The 19,772-nt window shown below is 37.6% G+C and overlaps 1 protein-coding gene across 1 annotated transcript in view; it reads right to left on the bottom strand.

The window, feature by feature from the left end:
- Positions 1–3,387: 3,387 nt before the first annotated feature.
- The window catches only part of LOC139627768 (CUB and sushi domain-containing protein 1-like), a 400,363-nt gene continuing 383,978 nt past the window's right edge, over positions 3,388–19,772 (bottom strand). The window contains exons 71-75 of the mRNA XM_071488859.1: positions 19,012–19,124; positions 16,386–16,473; positions 15,984–16,110; positions 13,502–13,564; positions 3,388–11,016 (exon numbers count right to left, since the gene is read on the bottom strand). Coding sequence (XP_071344960.1) covers positions 10,857–11,016; positions 13,502–13,564; positions 15,984–16,110; positions 16,386–16,473; positions 19,012–19,124 — 551 coding nt within the window. The 3' untranslated portion in view covers positions 3,388–10,856. The remainder of the gene's footprint in view (positions 11,017–13,501; positions 13,565–15,983; positions 16,111–16,385; positions 16,474–19,011; positions 19,125–19,772) is intronic.

Genomic DNA, 19,772 nt, shown 5'->3' with positions numbered 1-19,772 from the left:
ATTTATAAATGAGTTTTCAATTTCTTTATAAAGCACTTTGGTCAGTATTTCATACAGTCTGACAGATAACAGCATCTATGTCTTACTTAAGGTAGACAAAGTTTTTCGGTCTGTGTTAATGTTAATTTTTATATCAGCTACCTAATAAAGATGTTTTGACACATATTGTAGTGTGTATCCATATTCTGTTTATTTTTATGTCTGCCAAGGAGGCTATGTTTTTACCTATGTCTGTTCGCTTATTTGTTTGTCAGCATGACTATGTAAAAAGTACAGAACCGACTTGCACCAAACTTGGTGGAGGGATGGTGCATGGGCCAGAGAAGAACCTGTTAAATGTTGATGTGCATCTGGTCAAAGAGGCAGATCCATGAATTTTCTATCACTTTCCTTAACATTGCAGGTTAGAGCATTGTGTAGGATTGTTGGTCTTGGAGGTACAGTGTATTCGGTAAGTGTCAATACCTCAAAATGACAAAGTGAATAAAGAATTATGGAAATTCAAATTTATTAAAAAGGAAAAACTGACATGTCATATTGATAGAAGTATCTAGACCCTTGGGTATGGCACTAAAAATTTAGCTCATGTGCCTCTCACTGTTGATCATCTGTGAGATGTTTTTGTATCTTGACTGGAGTCCACCTGTGGTAAATTACATTGTTGGCCGTGATTTGTAAAGGCACACACTTGTCTCTCTAAGGTCTCACAGCTGACAATGGAAGACACTTGAGCAAAATTTCAAGTGTCATAGCAAACGGTCAGAATACTTATGTCAATATTATATTTCAGTTTTTCCTTTTGAATAAATTTACAGAAATGTTTTGATTTCACCTTGTAATTATTGAATGTAGATTTCATTTGTTTTCAATTTTAGTTTAAGGCTGCAACACAACAAAATGTGAAAAAATTTAAGGGGTCTAAACACCTTCCAAATGCACTGTATGCGCTCAAGTGAGGGTTAAGTCATTATTTACATGAATTCAAACCCAAGTTATAGAATTTTCCATGGTCATCCTGAAATGGAAATATTATTTGTTTTGTGCATAGTTTTCTACAGTTTTCTGTGAAATAGACATTAACATATTTAGAAGATAATAGGATTTACCACAGGAATTTTAGATACACTCTGTAGGTCTGAGCAGAAATCAACACACGATGTGTGCGTAATGACGAACTCACCTGGTGGACCACTGGGGTTGAGGAGGCTATTGAATTCAAAGAGAAAGCATAACATCCAATGGCCTCTCTTCATTGGTCAAAGCATTTTATCAGCGCGAGCTTTTATTTTACTGCTTCGGTTGGTCTGCTGTTTTTGCTTTCATTACTTTCATTTCATTTCACTACTTTTAATTATTTGTTTTTCTTACATTTCCTACTGTTAGATTTCTTGCATTGTGCATCTTCTCTCACTTCTATTTTAATCTCTTAAGTCTTGATGTTTAGTCCTGAATTCTCCTGTAAAAACAGTTTGTAGCCTTGTTTTGTGGGGTGCTGTATAAATAAAGTTTCATTTCATTTCATCCTTCAGGACCAAAACCTCTCACCACAAAAATAGCTTCTTCCCGTCTGCTATCAGCCTCATCAACAAGGCTAGAGAGCCCCACTGTCACTGATCCCCCCCGATCCCCAACTGCACCAACCACCAGCACAAATTCCTTGTATGTGGAAACATACTTGGTAATAAAAACTGATTCTGATTCTGATTTAATACAAGTTATCATTCTGCCCTGTGGTTCCAACAAGCCACATGCTGCGGCTCAATGGGTTGTACTGCTTTCTCCCTTAACCCCCCTAAAGCTCTCTCCTCTTTTAGTTTCATAGGAGTCCCTGATAGAATCTCTTTACTTGTGCATTACGTATATACAATATCTCAGTGGTATGATCTGCTGGTCCTAAAGTATTTGACCAAACTATGTAACCATGGAAACAGTCCAGAAAAGAAATATTCTTCAATGTGGTAAAAACCAAGTATATGGCTTGAACATTCATGGTCCCTTTAGGAAATTGAGGATGTATTTGAAAACTTGCTAAATGTTACTAAATGACAGCAGGTCTTAGCCTGTTGTCATTAGCCATCTGTTTGCTTCTGTTTTACTTAGTGTTCACATATATAGCATTTTAATACAGCTGAATTCTGAATTTAGACATATTTACATGTCTTTCGGTTTCTGGTGTAAAACGGAGCAAGAATGAAATAGTGACTGAAACATAGCCCGTTAACACTAGATGTTAACCAGCAGGCGATTCCAAGCTATTTCCAAGCTGTTGCTCTTCACTGCTAAAATCCCGATTTTATAACCACGACATCATCCGGCAAAATAACTGAACACATAATTTAAGACGATTTTATTATGATTTTCAGCAATATTTACTTGTAAGATGATCACTTGGAGAAAAAGTTAGAAGCTCATTCACGTCAGTTAATTCATGTCAGCTGCTGGGTGGTCAATTGAATGACAGACATAGAGTGTGTGCCTAGGGAGGAAAATCCTGACCTCATGCTCATAGGGCATTACTGGTGACTCTCTTCTCGGGGAGTAGCTAAGGTTGTCCAAAACAGTAACAAAAAAAAGTTGCTAAAACAGTCTGAAAAGTCGGTTACTCTAGCAACAAAGGTGCTAAGTTGGCAACACTACCTATAAACAATGCGACATCATAGAAAGTATTTGTGCCAAATTCATTTTGGAGGAGCACAAACCTAGAGGGAATGCTGACCGATGGCTGTGTCAGTCAGGCTGTCAGTCACCGACATTTGCACTTATAGGGCTAGCCCTGCTGTTGCAATCCAGCCAAAAATAAGTAAATGCTCTGGTGTAAAATTTCTAACCATGGCATACATATATGTGTGCCTGGAGAAGAAGTGACTAACAAGTGTTTATGCAGTGCTGATGGTAGCATTTTTTGGAGGATGACAAAGACAATGCCAGTCAAAAGTTCCTATCTCAAGACCGTAATGCCACAAGATATTAGTAGCCAATAGTCATTGCAATTTGATGAGTGAGATAATCCACTAATTACCCTTCACATTGTTTGCTACCAGTAACTGAATGACTCAGTGAAGACTGCACTTTATTTTACACACAATGCAGAGGAAAACAAAAGGTTCTTTCACTCTTTGCCATGGATTATCCCCTGTTACTGACTGTGTAAGGTGCTTATCCATGGTCAGTGAATTACCTGCAGTAGATTTGTATAGGTGAGTCATTTGATCTGAGCTAATAAAGGGTTAAGGCTAGTGCTAATAAACCTAGACAAAAAACATAACAAACTCACCTAACAAGTATGTCTTTGGACTGTGCAGGGATCCCACAACAAACCTGGAAGAAACTTTAGGTTCATACATCAGGATGGCAGTCAACAAAAACATTGGTACGAAAGAGAAATTATTGTATCAAAAACTTTATTCTCAAATAATATCTTCAAAATAGCTGATAGATAAACTGTGAGTCTCTTTAACAGCAGGTTGTGAGGCTGCATTCACATACAGTATCTGTTGTTTAACCCTTTATAACACTCCATGTTGTTTCTCTGTCATGATCTCATGGGAGGACAGAAAAATGTAATTTTCCATCCTTTAAATTTAAAACTTAGAGTACCAGTCTAGTTTTATCAATTGTTTACCAACATCGATGCCTCCAAAACAGTTGCCAGTTTGCTGCTAGAGTCTAAATTTACTTAACTTTATTTATCACTTTAAACCCATAATGTCTAAGCAAGAGAACCATATTCCTCCTTGCTTAGACAGCCGTGAGGTCAGATTTTGAGCTGTAAAGGGGGCAAGTCATCCAAAATCTTTTGTGCCTGTGGAAGTCATCCCTCTCCCAGATACAGACATCAGGATCAGTCACACAGGGCTGCTGTTACACAAGAACACTGTCTTTAGCAGGAGGTGTTGTTTTCAACCCAACCATGACATACTGTTCATGACATTATGACACTAAACATCTGGTGTTCATTTTTTGTTCCAAGTGTATGTGTGTGTACCTAAAATCAATTCCAAACATATATGTAAACAAGATATTTTAATGTGAAGAACCACCAACGCTCAGACAACTCTTACGGTGCTGCTGCCACATTAGAAGCCACTCAGAAATGTTTTATGTATCAAGACATTTTATACCATTTTGTTACAATGACTTGACTTAACACACTTTGCCCGCCCCGAGCTTTGGAAGAGTTGGAATTTGACACATAATTTTATGAGACTGCAGTTATGAATAGCAGATCTTTTTTTTTTTTTTTCTTTACAAATGTGACCCAGAGCTACATATCTCTTCAGCATGAAGAAGATTAACTCCAGGTCCCACAAGGTTTTCTGTTCCTGTGTAAAAGCAGCCGTAATAGACAAAAGAGATCATATGACATTTTGATATTTGATACTCAGTTTGAACCATAAATTTTTTACATGGTGTGTAACAGTAAAAACATTGACTTAATGAACAAGATTTTGTTGTACCTACATCATTATTCATAAAAAGTACAGCATGTTTAATAATTTGTCTTGTTTTTTTTACAAATTCTCCATAAAAAATAGATTTCTGTACAAAAATTTTTTTCTTTTGCACCTACTTCAAGTTCAGCAGCACATGATGATGGTGATACATGAAAGTGATGATAATGACAATTGTGAATTATGATGCTTAAAACAATAACATTAATGATGACAGCAACTTCCTGTTAAGGACCTGCCGTTATATCTCTGTGCCATTCGGGACATCAAAAACAAAACAATAGTTTTCGGTACATATTCACAAGCAACAGCCATTTACTGCATGTCAATATGTGTTGCTGAGAATGCATCCTGTCGTTGTAGCGTGTAAATATAGCATTAATATGTTTGGTGTCCCAATCTACAAGCTGCCATGTGCTGAAATGACAATTATTCATCCTTTGCACTGATGAGTGAAGCAGGGCTGCAGTTAAGTCACCAAGTTGTAGATTTTCCTCAAAGCTCTAATTCTGAACTATGGCATGAGAAATTTGTTCCATCCAAACTACTGAGAAGAAGGTGAAGTCCTGTCAAGGGCAAATGAAAATGAAAGCAGTACTATATGCGTGTATGTGAATGGAAGAAGGATCATCCAGGAATAGCACAGACACACACAAATCTTATTTCCATTTGGCAACAAAATTTCAGCACAGATAAAAATCCATCTGCAGATCAATATGGCTACTGAGCCACATATGAACACATGTATGACACAGTTCCTACCCAAGTGAGACTTAAATTGGATGTTCCTACACCATTTTCTGCAGGAAAGGTTCAGCGCTCACTCTGCAGTCCTCACCGCATGTGTTTGGACCGTGTTTAAAATGACTCACATACCCCATTTTGATGTAATTTAGATTACTGCTACTACATCGAGATGTAATCTACATCGAGATGTAATCTAGAAGCCTGTCTGTATCATAAGACACTGTGTGAACGGGCAATGCGTGACATTTACAATGGCTTGTATTTTTTAAGCTTGCAGCAACCCAGACCCCTTTTGTTTCAATGAGGACTGCTGACAATACCACTTTAGAGCAAGTTAGAAACAACTTCTACCCAAACTGAGAGAGATCTCTGCTGAAGAAGCAGAAACATAGTTTTGTTTTGTTTTTTTAACTTGCAGTCAGCTGTCACATATTTTAATTTTAATTATTTATTTATATATATATTTCAGAGGCCAGAAATCACTGTACTATATCACACTGTTATCAGCCTTACAGAATGTGCAGCCTCTCTATTGCATTTCCTATGTTTTCCAACAGAAATGAACAGAAGAGCTGTACCAAACAAGATTTCATTGCACCAGAGGGGGTCCTTTGTTATAACATTAGATTTTATTAAGATTTAAAATAAGCTTTCTGCTGTTTATAGTTGAGAGGAAACACATATAGGCCTTATAGACAAGTGCCTTTCCCATGATTCATATTCCTTTGATGTCAATCAAACGATAATCTGAATTGAATCATCTTCAGCTATCAAGTCGACATCTGCCTCCTTCCAAGATTAAACTGTGCATATCACAGATCTATTTTATTTTCAAAATTGAAAAATAGATCTTATTATATATTGAATAAGAGTATGTATTTCATTTGGTGAGTACTTCCAACAATCCAGGGGTATGTTGTCACTTTAGCTTTCTCTGCACCTCCACCATGACTCAGCATATAAAAGTCTTTCTATAAGACTCCAAACAGAATCAGAAAACAAATCCCCACATCACTTTGCACTAGTACACTGGCAAATATTTGACATTAACAAATACTTACATCGACACTATGTTAGGCCTAGACTGATGTAATGAAACCACACCCTTCAGTGTTTGACTATACACAGGAAAACCGGTGAGCTACTGAAAGAAACAGGCATCAAAGTGGCAGATGACATCTGCCACTACAATGCTGGTTACTGAGGGAAACACTGAAGGGTTACTTGGGGGAAAGTCAAACTCTCTTTCTTAAAATGGAAGATTTTCTGTGCTAGCAAAATTGAGTTCATCTGGCATTCTTGTGAGCTTACAGAAACAGTGTAATAATTTCAGAGCCCTGCTGTAAGCTTTAGATGTTATTATGGCCTACAGGCCAAAAGTTTTAAGGTTCGGCACAAATATTTACTTTGTCTTTGGCTGAGTTTCTGTGGGCACACAAGATCTGAAATCTAACCTCTGTTGTCCCTCTCTTTACACGCCAGAATAAACAAGACTCTACAGTTTTTGTTTAGGCACACTAGGAGATCAGATCTGTGTCATTAATTGTCAAAAATTAGACCTTTTATTATGGAAACCTTACAGCCTCTAATTTTTCAGGCTCCATTATGCAGTCTTGACTCCATAGGAAATCTCAATTGAATTAATTAAATCAATTGAAAAATAGAGGCACTGGGTGCACTCCAGCAATAAAAAGAGAGGTGGCTCACAATCTTGTGAGCATACGCGCTATTGTTGTTTACAGATGTCTTGTTTATTCCTGTGAAGACATTTGAGAGTGTGAGTCTTCTGTCTTGTTGCACTCTTTAACTATTGCCAGTATTATAGCTACTACAAACATCTGCATATCTGTTCTTTCTGTGTCTCACACTGGTGTATGTGTATGTGGATGTCTGGCCCCAGCCCTGAAGCAGAGACTGTGAATAACAGACTGACAATGGACATTGTAATACCAACAATATCCTTTAGTCTTGCTTCTAAATAGAATCACCCTTGTTTCAGGACATTTCATTTGCAGCATTCAGATCTGGGGTAGAGTCACTTTCAAAAATAATGTAAATGGAAACATGTTGCTTGTTCATTCATTCTTACTCATTTCAAAACAGGTGGAGGTGACAACTTTCTCATGCCAAATGTTTTTCAGTGTTTGAGTTCTTGGGAAAATCCACTCTCTGATTTCAGTGAACTGAGTCTTGGCCTGGATATGCAACAACAATTTTATGAATGAAAAATTTTTATTATCTGATTCTCATACGTTCTACCTACCATTTGATATTTTATGTGTAAATGAATGGATTTGTGATGTGTTGTTTTTAAGGATATGACAGTGTAATGGAGGTTGAATGACTGAAAATATGAGAACCATACAGGAAAATTCAATTGGACAACAAAAATCATGCAGGTTAAAGCAAATGCCTGAGGTGTAAACCTAATGCCAGAATGTTATGCGTAGAGTGTGAAACAAACAGGAAACGGGCCTGAAGACACTGAAAGACACACACTGAAAGCAGTTACATCTGTGATCTAAACCAAGTGCAGCATCTTTCGAAAAATAAAAATATTTTGAGAGAACACTGCGAAAAATAACAAGCTTGGCAAGTGATTTGGAACTAGCCAATTATCTCGGATCCTGCAGACTCATGGGTGTTAGCATGACATTTGGACTCAAAATACCAGGAAATAAGCAGAAAGAGAGGTCACACTCGCTAAGCTTGTGTATTTGTTGCAGTGAGATTCCAGCATTGATAAACAGGATGTAACTTACTCTCTGCACACGAGGTATTTCTCAAACAATGGAGGGGCTCAGGGGGCAATAAGTGTCGACAACAATAATTGTGCATGTTGTCTACATACTGTATCTGTTTGTCCACTGTCTCAAATGACCATTTTTCAAACAGGTCACGCATGCACTGTGTGCTCTTTAAAAAGGTGTGTTGAAATATGATCATGTGCATCAGTTATGCAAAATGTGTTGAAAGATGATGCATGAAAATATGAGCAGTAAGGAACACTGACAACACATCTTTTTAAAGAGAGTTAGAGAAACAGTCACATGTTTCTGGAAACTTATACTGTTACTACTACTGCTCATTCACTGAGAAAAATGAGTCCATATAGAGATACTGTGCAATCCTTGTGTGAAGTATCTCAAATTGTATACTATTTAGTTTACCATAGGAGTGGAGTATCTCAGAGAATGGAGCCATTTAATGCCTGTAAATAAAAGTAGCAGTGTGGCACCAGTGTTTCACTGGGACCATATATTATGGATGTGAGCCTTTCTGTATTTTCTCCACAAATTATAGTAACAGCAGTATTCAGTATGAGCTTTCAGAAGCAGCCATTGTTCTAAAAATGGCAGGAGTGTGGTGCCATTATGTGACACTAGAAGCTCAGAGGTCCACAGGTAAACTGATCCCAACTTTCTTGTTGGCTAGCATGTTGTCATGGCAACGAAATAAACAACAGTATAGCATGTGGTCACACCTTCTGCTAACAGGGAGTGTGAAATATAAATGTGTATATACAAACACTCTGTAACCCTGTATTTAGTCATTTTCTCATCTTTTTAAAGATAGAAGTTTTTGAATAAAATTCTCTTTTTCGAATGACTCATTTTTCAAACCCATTTCAGACCCAAAAATTATTCATTTTTTTCATAACCCAGTCAGAAAAACACACTAGTGCAAAATTTGTGCGGTTTAAGAGTTTATATAAAGTTTATATTTTGGGGTCCCCAGCAGCAGTGGTTTGGGAAGTCCCATGGGGCCACTGGGTTTTTGAACATATAGTCTGTTCGTCAATATCTTCATTGAAGAAAAATGCCAGAAGAGACAACTGGAGACAACTATTTGTCTCTGTTTCCATAGCAACCTGTCCTTGTCTCTTTTTTCCAGCACAACTGACAGAGATGTCTATCTGTCCATTCGTCTGTCTACTTTCTGTCAGTCAACCAGTCTGTCTGTTAATCTGTTCATCTGTTTCTGATTTTGTGTCTGGAGAGTATAGTGTAGAAAAAAAAAAAATCAGTCATCGCTTCACTGACTGATAATCCCGACCAAAGTTACGAGAAGACAAATCATTTCCTGGATCTGGTCTCAGCTGATTGCAGCAGTCGAAGATCTTGACAGCTTATTGCCTCCAGGCTTCCACACAGAATCCTGGCAAAGAACAAGACTCAGTTGTCTGACTCTTTGATTGTGTTAGACAGGCCACTGGAAACCAGTCCATTGTGTACACTGGCCTGGCCACTGAAATGTCTGGTTTTCTGGTTCAGCACAGTCTGCCTAGTGCTAGTGTGGAATATTGTGACAAATTTTCGGTGTATAGGATCTCTATAGAATATTGTTAAAATGCCCAAAACTCATTTAGGACTGGTTCACAAGTTCTAGTACTAAACCTGGGAAAAATAGCATTTGCAAATGATTGATTTGGTATGTTTTAGCCAGACTATTGCCAAATACTGTAGGCAGACACTGTCATAAAAGGCAATGCAGAAAGTGGCAGAGGGAAAAGACAATGACAGGAACCTTTTTCAAAATCCATCATTAACTGACAACTTACTCATTGTCCTGCTATATTAAACCTAACCCATTCAGTTCTCCAAGTAGGCTAAAACATTTCAAATTCATCTGCAACTGTTATTTGAACCTGCTGTATACCACTAGTCTACCCCTTCTAGTACTAATTTAATACTAGCATCCAGTACTGGATAAGAGTATCATTTTCTTTGAAGGAATTGGTCTGGTTGAACTTGTCACTGCATCGACTGAATTTGGTTGTCAGCTTGACAGCAGCCTGTACAATCCATATCAGATTCCACCAAAACAGACTGTGTAAGCTGCCATTACATCAGAGAGTCCAGCCTTGTCAAGTCCAGCATGATGGAAGTCCAGTGGGAGGTTTGGTCCAGCACCAGTGAGGGTTTTGTGTTGACATATAGGAAATGTCCAATTGCTATTCATTGTCTGAAGGGGGCTGAGGGGTGGAATAGTCTATGAGCTTCCCCTGAGGGTAGAGCATCACATTGGTCAAACCGATGTCTGGCCTACAGCAGGGGGAGTTAGTAAGCCTATACCACTGTGCAAATTTGGCACCGGGGTATGAGGTTAGGTTGGGGTAAACCACTACTCAGGTTACAGGGAGGGTCATATGACACTGACCACACAAAGCCCTTTCCAAAAGGAGGCTGGGTCAAATTTTTAGTCAGCTGACACTGGATGAGCACTGTTCAAATAAGTTGTTGCTCATGGAGGAAGTTCTACTAATTCTACCATCCTTCTCTGTTTTCTTTTTTTGATGTTTGAATTGCAACAGTGCTTAAGAAGAATTCTGGTCCCTGCACTGATCTCCTGAACAATAGACTTCATCTTACTTGAAGATGTCATTGTCTACTCCCTTGTTTATTGGTTCCCACTTATTTAGCACTTTCAGACTCTAAGGAGAGGAGGATGATACCATTGTTCAGGTAGGAGATGGAGCAGAGCTGCGTTACTGTGCAGATTATGCTGACAAAGGACCAGCATGCTGCAACACATACTGCTCACGGTGACGAGTCCAAATCATATGTTTGTTCTTTCAATTTTGTTCAGGTAAACCACACCGTAGACTGCAACCATCGAGGTTGGACTGAACCACTGTATAGTGGCAGGTTTGCTGGACTATACCACAGTGCAGACTGTATTGAGTGTGGTATCGAATCGAACTGCCTTAGCCTCAGTGGGCTTCATATTGGTGTCATACATTGGGTTTTCAAATGATGCCTGACCGTTGGAGCTTTCATGGCCGACATAGCCATTGAACTGGACCTTGGGACGTGTCCTGAAAAACATAAAGAGAAGAAAGTAACATTGCATTAATGACAGAATTGTGGTTTCAGAAAGATATCGTTGCAAACTTGTGATTAATGTTTGGAAAAATACATTTCAGTCAGAAGTGTGCTGACCTCTGAAACACTAAATCACAAGTTAAGTCAACTCATTTTAGAAAAGCAAAGTGAAGTTGCTTAAATTTTCCTGATGCCTAATATATGATGTGTATGAGCAGTCACCAAGGACACACAGTGAAAAAAATGACAAGATTAGACACACTTATCTTGCAGTGACACTAACTAAAAGTGAAAGCAGCTTTTAGATCAATGGTTTGGTCTTCCATTAACTACACCGTATGGCTGAGTCTCACAGCTCTCACCATCTCTCAAATATAAAATCACAAACTCCAACAAACAAACTGGAACCTCCCAGATGTATGGTATTTGTCTAGCGCAAAACAGCAATGAGTACTAGTGAATCAGTGATTGATGAAAATGTCAGGTCCAACAGATCCAGATACTTTTCTCATGGGGTTGGTGAATTAGACCAAAGCCAAAAGGTCAGGGCATGTTAGATCACAATTGTCAGGTGGCTTGAAACGTGATACTAATGGGATGTTCATGGTTTCGTATGAGTCTATGAGTGTCTTCATCATTCTTTGTGCCCCTAGCTGTTCAAAAAAAAAAACCCATGAAGCTTTAAGAGAAAAGATTTCAGCTCACTGCAAGATAGAAGGACTTATTTGAAGTCAATGTGAAAATGTGATTTTTTTTCTCCTCAGTGTGAGAAGTTTACATTTTTTTTAAATGAGACAGACTACATACACCATGTCATAAGTGGCAGTTGCTGGTCCTGTTCAACATCTCTGATTTACAGAGCATAGGTGCTCAGGTAAATGATGGACATATGAGTTGAAGAACCGCTGGACAGCAGAATGTCAATTAAAAAAAAATACACTTAAAATACCCTTCTATGTCCTGTCAGATGTCTCGTTAGACATTGATCTGCAGCTTCGCCCTTGAGATCAAAGGTGCAAACTTAGCAGGCACTAAGGTTTCTTGCAAAAAATCTACAAATTGCTATGAACATTATGGCAGGAGTGAGGATGTGAACTATTACAACTGCCTGCTTCAGTGGTTCAGCTGCCCAGTGCCCATCTGCTGCTCTAATGCGAGTGTGTCTGCGTTCATGCAACCTGCAATCATCCTGAAAATGTTTGCCAATGGTTTTGGTTCAAAAGAATATATTATTCCCAAATCTGTCTGAATAAGGATTTTAAGAAACTTACTGTTGGGGGTTCAAACAGATCCACGGTGAAATATGACAACCTCCTCCTAATTTGTCTGTTTGTCACAGATTACATTTTTGGATAATCAGGCCCCATAATCCAGTTAGATATAATCACTTACTCACAAACCCTGTGGAACTATTAGTAGGGAGGAGTGCTGCAGCTGAAATGCTGTTTGACTCTGACCTCATTAAGAGTGTGTGTGTGTGTATATGTGTATGCGTGTGTGTCGTGTGTGTGTGTGTGTGTGTGTGTGTGTGCAATGGTAGAAATCCAACCCTGGGGAGCCACTAAGCCTACCCTACATGCTCAACCCATTACTTTACAAAACTGCACACACCACAACACACACCGCAGACCTCCCTGTGTGGCAGTTGTTCAAATCGCTGCACTAGCTTCTGGTTGTGGCTGTAGGTGCAATAGTTTAATTTTATTGGTAGAATGAAAAACAGCGCACATAATTGCTTTGACAGTATTACAGATACTGTACAGACATATGGGCCAAAGCAGGAAGAAACTGCAGTCTACACACTCACACCTGGCTGTTAGTTTTTCATCTAAGCTATTACATCGCTGTGTGAAGAAATAATTTCTCTTTCTGCTGGCTTGCCATTATGTTGGGCTGAGTGTGATGTTATGTTTGCAATATTAGCTTTACCATCAGCTACTGTTAAGTCAGGATAAAACAAATTTTCTGGTTATATAACAGTTGAAAATAATAATAAAAAAGTAACAGCAAACTGAAGTAAACATCACTTTCTTTAATTAAACCAGTTTACAGCAGGTCAAATGTTTGTTCTTGATGGCATCATGCTGACAGAGAGATGACAATGAGATCAAAGACAAAATAAAATGTCCTCCGTCTAGCTTTTAATGATTGCTGCTTTAAAACAGTAGGGCTGCACTGCTTTTGATACAATCAAAATTATGTATGGAGTATAAATGTCATCCTAGTTAGCTTTAGCTGATATAAGTTGTCTCCTGCCATCTTCCATACAAATAAATATTCAGTTTAATTTAAACGTCATAGTTTTCATTTACAGTGACTATTTCAGTTTAAATTTGTTCAATTGTGCAGCCTTACTGAACAGCATGAGAAAAGTCTAAAAATTAAAAACAAGAGATGAAAAGTTTGACGGAGGATGTGGCGGCGGGCGGAGGTCTGGTTGCTGTTTGAAACCAGGTGAATGACAAGTGTCAGTCTTACCTGCCGCCAGGCCCCCAGGTGTCTTTTGGTCTCTCATTGTCATCTGTGTCAGCAGACAATGTCCTGCATACAACCATCAGCTTTAATATACATCAACTAGCATTGCACACTGCTAACTGGCAAGCAGGCTGTGTAACAAAGTGTAAAGGAATGAAATTAGTTACTAGTCTACTAGTCTCATCAGCTATCATATGATAACTGTACTGTCAGTATGATCTGTAAGTCTGTCTCGGGCCTGTAAATAGCAGTCAGTATCTTAGCATTCACAGGATTTACCAAACTAACTAGTTAGTACATAGCAAATTACATTACTGTCTGTTCTTCTTGAATAACATCATTAGGTCAGGACATCACAAGGCTCACTACAGATAGAGTACTGTAGGATACAGCTACCCTGAATGACAAGCCAACAAGTTAACATGTAATAATGACAAGTTAGATGACTTTTGAATGATGAAGTGCAGAACATCACTTAGATGTAGAATCTTAAACAGGAAACAATGACGACATTTTACCCTCAATATAGTTCTGATTTATCTTGCATCTTAAGGCTTTTTTAATCTTTTGTGAACTTTCTAGGAGCAATAATTAATATCCAGGGTCAATCAGATTAAACCTTCAGGCTGTGTTTGGAGTATTAAAGCCATAATTATGTTTTCAGATTTCTGTAAACCAGCCTGTCCTAAAAAAAAAAAAAAAAAAAAAAAAAAGAAAACTTTTAACTGGTCCACTCAGTATATTTTCATAGCGTTACAGGGTGTACCAAACATCCATCTTCTCTACTCAGTTTGGAACATTCACACATATTTTACATCTCACATCTCATTTTACTTCTCACAGAGTCTGTGGGTTTAAATTCACATCAGTATACAATTTTCCCTGTCAATAAGGCAGATTTGATCTGGGTTAAATTAACGGGTGATGCTTAAAAAGAAGTTTCTGTCATAGAAATGTGATCTTTATAGGAGGTACACACCCAGTCAAGCATGAATTAACGAACAAAATTTTGAAGACGTTGAACACCGTCACATTTCAAGATAACGTCTGACTGTACAAATATCGTTGTCCTTTTATGAACTATGGCACATTACCATCTATAAATGATCACAGAGATTCTACTGTCTACTTGGCAATATCTGCCCTGCAGTGCTGCACTATTATGTAAAGTCATGTATATTTGACTTCTTAGTCTTGTAATACAGGTGACCTGGCCTGGACTCTTGGCCTATAACGAAAGTGCCAGGGTGTCTTGGCTGGCTGGTGCACCTCGTCTGCACCTCTGGTCACTAGCAAAGGACGTCTTTTCCCATGTGCCCCTGCATTTGCACCTTAAAAACTTATTAAATCAGAGCACTGTGTCTTTTAACAACAGCTATTTCTGCATGCATTTTGTATTTATGAGCTATTTTTGTTGTTTTATGGTTTACTTGTCTTCTCTTTGAGTATAATCAAAAACCCACATAAACCTATCACTTCAAAATACCTCACGTGTTGGTATAACTGATAGCAGAAACACTCTACTGTCTAAAACATGAGTAAGAAACTGCACATCAGTATTCATATTTATCAAACATCTCAGAATCACTCAGAGGAATTGTGCTGTTTGAAAAAATAAATTTTAAATAATCTTCCTCAACTTTGGATTCTCAAGGTTTTCTTTTAATTGATGCTTTCCGGTCCAATAAATGCCATCGTATTTGTAAAAGACCACTGCTGTAGACTTGTTTCCTTATTGTCATTTAAGAATGACAAGAACTTGTTATGGAGCTCTGCAGATGAGGCATTATATCCCAAACACAATACATCATATGCAATTTTAAATTAATAAATATCTTTGAAGATTGCTTTGTTTTTTTAAATTCAGTTATTGCCTTGTCTAAACCCCTAACTGACTACATTATAGTTCTCCTGAGACAAGGTTAATGCAGTTAATGAAACATTTTTACTCCTAAGTGTCAAAGCAGGACAAAATAATGTGTGTCACACAAAGTTTGTTAGGACTGATTTCTCACTGACTTTGAGAAGCTTCATAAATACAGGCTCACATTTTGGTGTCAGTCCCTCAGAACACTTTAATCAACAGGAGACTCAAGAACTCATTATGCAATGCAATTACTAAATTAAACTGGGGAAGCAAAGCAAATAATTTAAGGTGGATATTTTTTTTTATATTTATTCATTAGGTGAACCTGTTAAAGATCACCTGATCAAGATTTTGATTATGCATGTTATTATTATTATTATTATTATTATTATTATTATTATTATTATTATTATTATTATTATTATTATTATTATTATTATTATTATTATTATCATTATTATTATTGTTATTTTCTTTTTTAAAGTTATATTACTTCTGACTGAGGGCATTAAACCTGACATTTTTATAGCCAGACATGGCCAGAAGGCAATTGGCTGTTTTGTATTCTGCTCTACAGGTTGTCTTCTTTGATGGATTTATGTTGAGGATCGAGCTTACCTGTGCTTGTAGAGGTAGAAGGCAAATCCAGACAGGATGAGGGCAAAGAAAGGAACTAAGATGGCTGCTGCCACAGAGCTGCTGTTTGTATAGGGGTTGGATGGGTCCATTGCCATGGTTACAGGACCTGGGGATACAGACAGCGAAAAGCCCACACTTGCATGAATACACATACATAAATGCCCTTTTTTGCATAGATAATAGATAATAAATGCTTCTTTCATTCACTCATACTGAATACTTGACCTATGCTTCTCATCTTAAATCAGTCTGAAATTAAATTTATTTCACACCATCTTGACAAAAACATTTCTTCAGTTTGACCGAATATTTTATCATTTTTACCACTTTCAGCATGTTTGTTGTGGTTGGTGTTTGTGCTGATGTTACAGACAGACCTACCTTGCCTCGTCAGATGGAACTTGCCAAAGTCTTTACTGTGAATATGCCCTTGGTAAACAAAAGTCTTCTGGTCTGACTCTGCAGTAACCTGAAAAACAAAACATTGAGCACTTGAATATGAGCACAGGCAGTGAGAGATACTGTATGTGTTTCTTTCCTCTATCTAGGAAAGTCTTTCTAATTTCACTATGAAAATGGTGCTGAATTTTAATCAAAGTGTCAAAAAGTGGCTTATGGATCAAAAACAGGATGCACGAGACAGGTGTGATTATAGGGTGAAAATATTTTAAGAACCGACAGGTGAATATGTAATTACCTTCCTGTACAGTTGGATGACAACAGATGGACGACAACATCAAGCTAACAGTAATCAGCTTAATGTTGTCATCCTTAAGATTTACAGTAGAAGTAAGTTCTTAGTCAGAAGTAAATTCAGTCCTTGGCCATTAAATGTTATTTTCGTATAAAGTAATCATTTACTGTGTTGCTTGGTTTTATTTAGACTGAAAAAACTATGGTACTAAATGCATTCATTTCGTAAACTAATTAAATTCTTTTTTGTAGGATTTTACATTATGCTGTATACATTTAAGTGCTCAGCTTCACCCTGTCCTCCCCCCTCATCCTCAGTACAGTATCTCTCCACCTCCTGCATTCTGGCCTCTCTTCGATCCCAGCTTTCTGCTGCTTGAAGATTGAAACAGCAATGTTTTACCCACAACAATCAAAATTTCATCTTCTAACTGTGGAAAGATTGTTTTTCAGGAATCACACAACTTGGCCTTGGCCACTATCAGCCTTTCTGCTCTTTCATTCTTTCTGTCATTCGTAACATGATAAATTGGCTGTCTATATGTCTCCTTTCTTCCTTCCATCCTTCCCTCCCTCCTCCTTACATCCTTTTTTTCCTCATCTCTTGCTTGCTACTATCTTTTACAATCTACCCACTTGGCTCCTCTTTGCCTCAGTCTCTGGTCATCTCTGTCAACAAGTCAAACAGGATCAGATTTTTAATCAATTCCCCAGTTGTAAAAATGATCTGCAGGAGCAGTAAGCTGACTTACTTTGTTTTTTTTTCTCTATCATTCTAGACACAGATAGAATATTATAATGTGGGTGATTGAACACATTCAGTTTAAAGAAAAAAAAACTATTTCTGCGCATCAAAGAAACATGATGAACGTGCAGAGCAAATGTGCAGTAATTAAACAATATCTCTGCCAGATTTGTGGTTTTATGAGGAGTTACATGCTTTAACTATTTCTTAGCCAAACCCAGTAACTTCATGAAGTCTCTGCCAGATCTCTGGCAACCTGGTGACAGCAAGGCTGTGTCTGTTGTTCACTCCTTAACTACTTACTGTACTGCCTGTGTGACAGACAGGCAGTAGGCCACTCTATAGTGAGCAGGTAAGTGACATTTCAGACACTTACGAACCATAATCATTTTGTATTATCACTGACATTAAACAATTTTTTTTATTTATTAAACGATTTTTTCTAACAAGTGCAGCAAATTACATTATTGGATTGTTAGCAGAAAGTAGTGTACGTGCCATGGATACTACTCTTTTTTTTCCACTGATGGAAATGTTATGGACACTACATTGTGTATAAATAGTTAATAGTGCATTGAATAAGTAAGCAAAATTATCTTAATTAGTGAACATTAGTGCTGGTGCTGGTAGAAGGATTTTGTTTAATCTTTGGTCAGGCTTGCTGTTTCTAGTGTCTTTGCTGAGCTATGCTAACTGTCTCTTGGCTGTAGTGTCATATTTTTGGTACAGACATACAAGTTGTATTATATTCTATTGTATGGTATCTTCTAATTACTAATACTCGGCAAGGAAGCAAATAAGCTATTAAAATGTCCCCTCACAGTTCTGTGGGTGAAGTCACAGATGCTACATTACTGTACTATTGTTTACAGTCTTTAAGAATGATATAGTTGTTGGGAAATCTGTCCTAGTATGTCCAATGGGCAGAAAACATCACCCTAGATGATAGATGGCAATTAGACAGTAGGAGATGAATCTCCATTCTTTTTATGTTAACTACTGGATGTCTTCATTTTGTACTGAATTATACTATTTATGAAAGAGCAAAAGGAAGTAAATATTGTGGACTGGCAAATAAAAAAGGTCTTTATTTTGACAAAACTCATTCAAAGAATATTGTGTGCATAGTAGCAAATGTGTGTAGCATATAAATGTATTTAGCAAGTTCATCTAATGGTGATAATTTTATGCAATAACTTACTTCTTACAACTCTGTTACGGAGATAGAAACAACACCACCATTCTTCTATTTGGAAAGATGTTAATTAGACTTCATCGTATTTCAAAATCTGTTTTGCATAATGTGACTGAGGATTTCCCATCCAGCATAGTGGGAGTGGGATGAGTAATGTGCCATGGACTGTACTACATTATTTTTACATAGGAGGGAAAGGCAATAATTCTGTATTATCATTTATCGAGTTTAATGATACATTCATGTCCTGTTATTATAATTGTGTTACCCAGAAAAAAACACATTCATATCGTAATTAATTGTGATTGTCATTAAAGAGATGAATAAAACTTTCAAATGCATGGCATTGAAAAATAAGAGTTGGTTTGTCTTACATATCCATCCATTGCCCAGTTGTCATTCTTAAACTTGCTGTAGTAATGCTCTGTTGGCCCTTTCACCTGGTAGACTTTCAACAGCAGCTGGTTTTCCTCTGACTTATAGGTACCTAGAAAGAGACAGAGGCAGATTAGTGCCTGATCCTGGTACAGTATCGGTAACAGCCAGTTAACTTATAAACTGGTGCTTGGCAGGAAAAAGAGAAAGACATTGAGGTAAAGGAACCATGGGAGAATGACAAACAGAAAGACAGACAGACAGGGTGGTAAGCAAACAGACAGACAGGCTGACAGACAAACAGAGAAAAGGAGACACCTTGACATTTTGAATTATCATTCTGTATTTCCTTCACCAAGCACCTGACACATTACAGGGGAAAAAGTGACATTTACCCTTCAGCTACATGTCACTACTTGGTTAACTATCGGGCCAACACAGAACTGTTGCTGTTCTATATGACAGGTCCATGTAAAAGTAATATTTCAGATTCAAAATGAAATCATTTTATATGTTGGCAGGCCTCGTCTCGGACCTGCAGAAAAATCTTCTATGGACCCAGTTCAAGCTGAACTATTGATTGTGAAATGCCATTGTGAAATGTTAAAGCATTCATGATTATCAGTGGGAGAGTCAGTTGCTTAAACTTGACTGTTTCAAAGGTTTTCATTTGAGAGTGCAGATTTACTTGCTTTGTTAGCCTGCCATCTTGATGCAATATTCTCTATGCATCTTACAGTATATACAGATACACAATACA

Source organism: Trachinotus anak, unplaced genomic scaffold (genome assembly GCF_046630095.1).
Source record: "Trachinotus anak isolate AG129_WGS33_773 ecotype Australia unplaced genomic scaffold, CSIRO_AGI_Tana_v1 ptg000011l, whole genome shotgun sequence".
Classification (NCBI taxonomy): Eukaryota; Metazoa; Chordata; class Actinopteri; order Carangiformes; family Carangidae; genus Trachinotus; species Trachinotus anak.
Note: the sequence above shows the minus strand (reverse complement) of the source record. Positions and strands in the feature narration are given on the sequence as shown.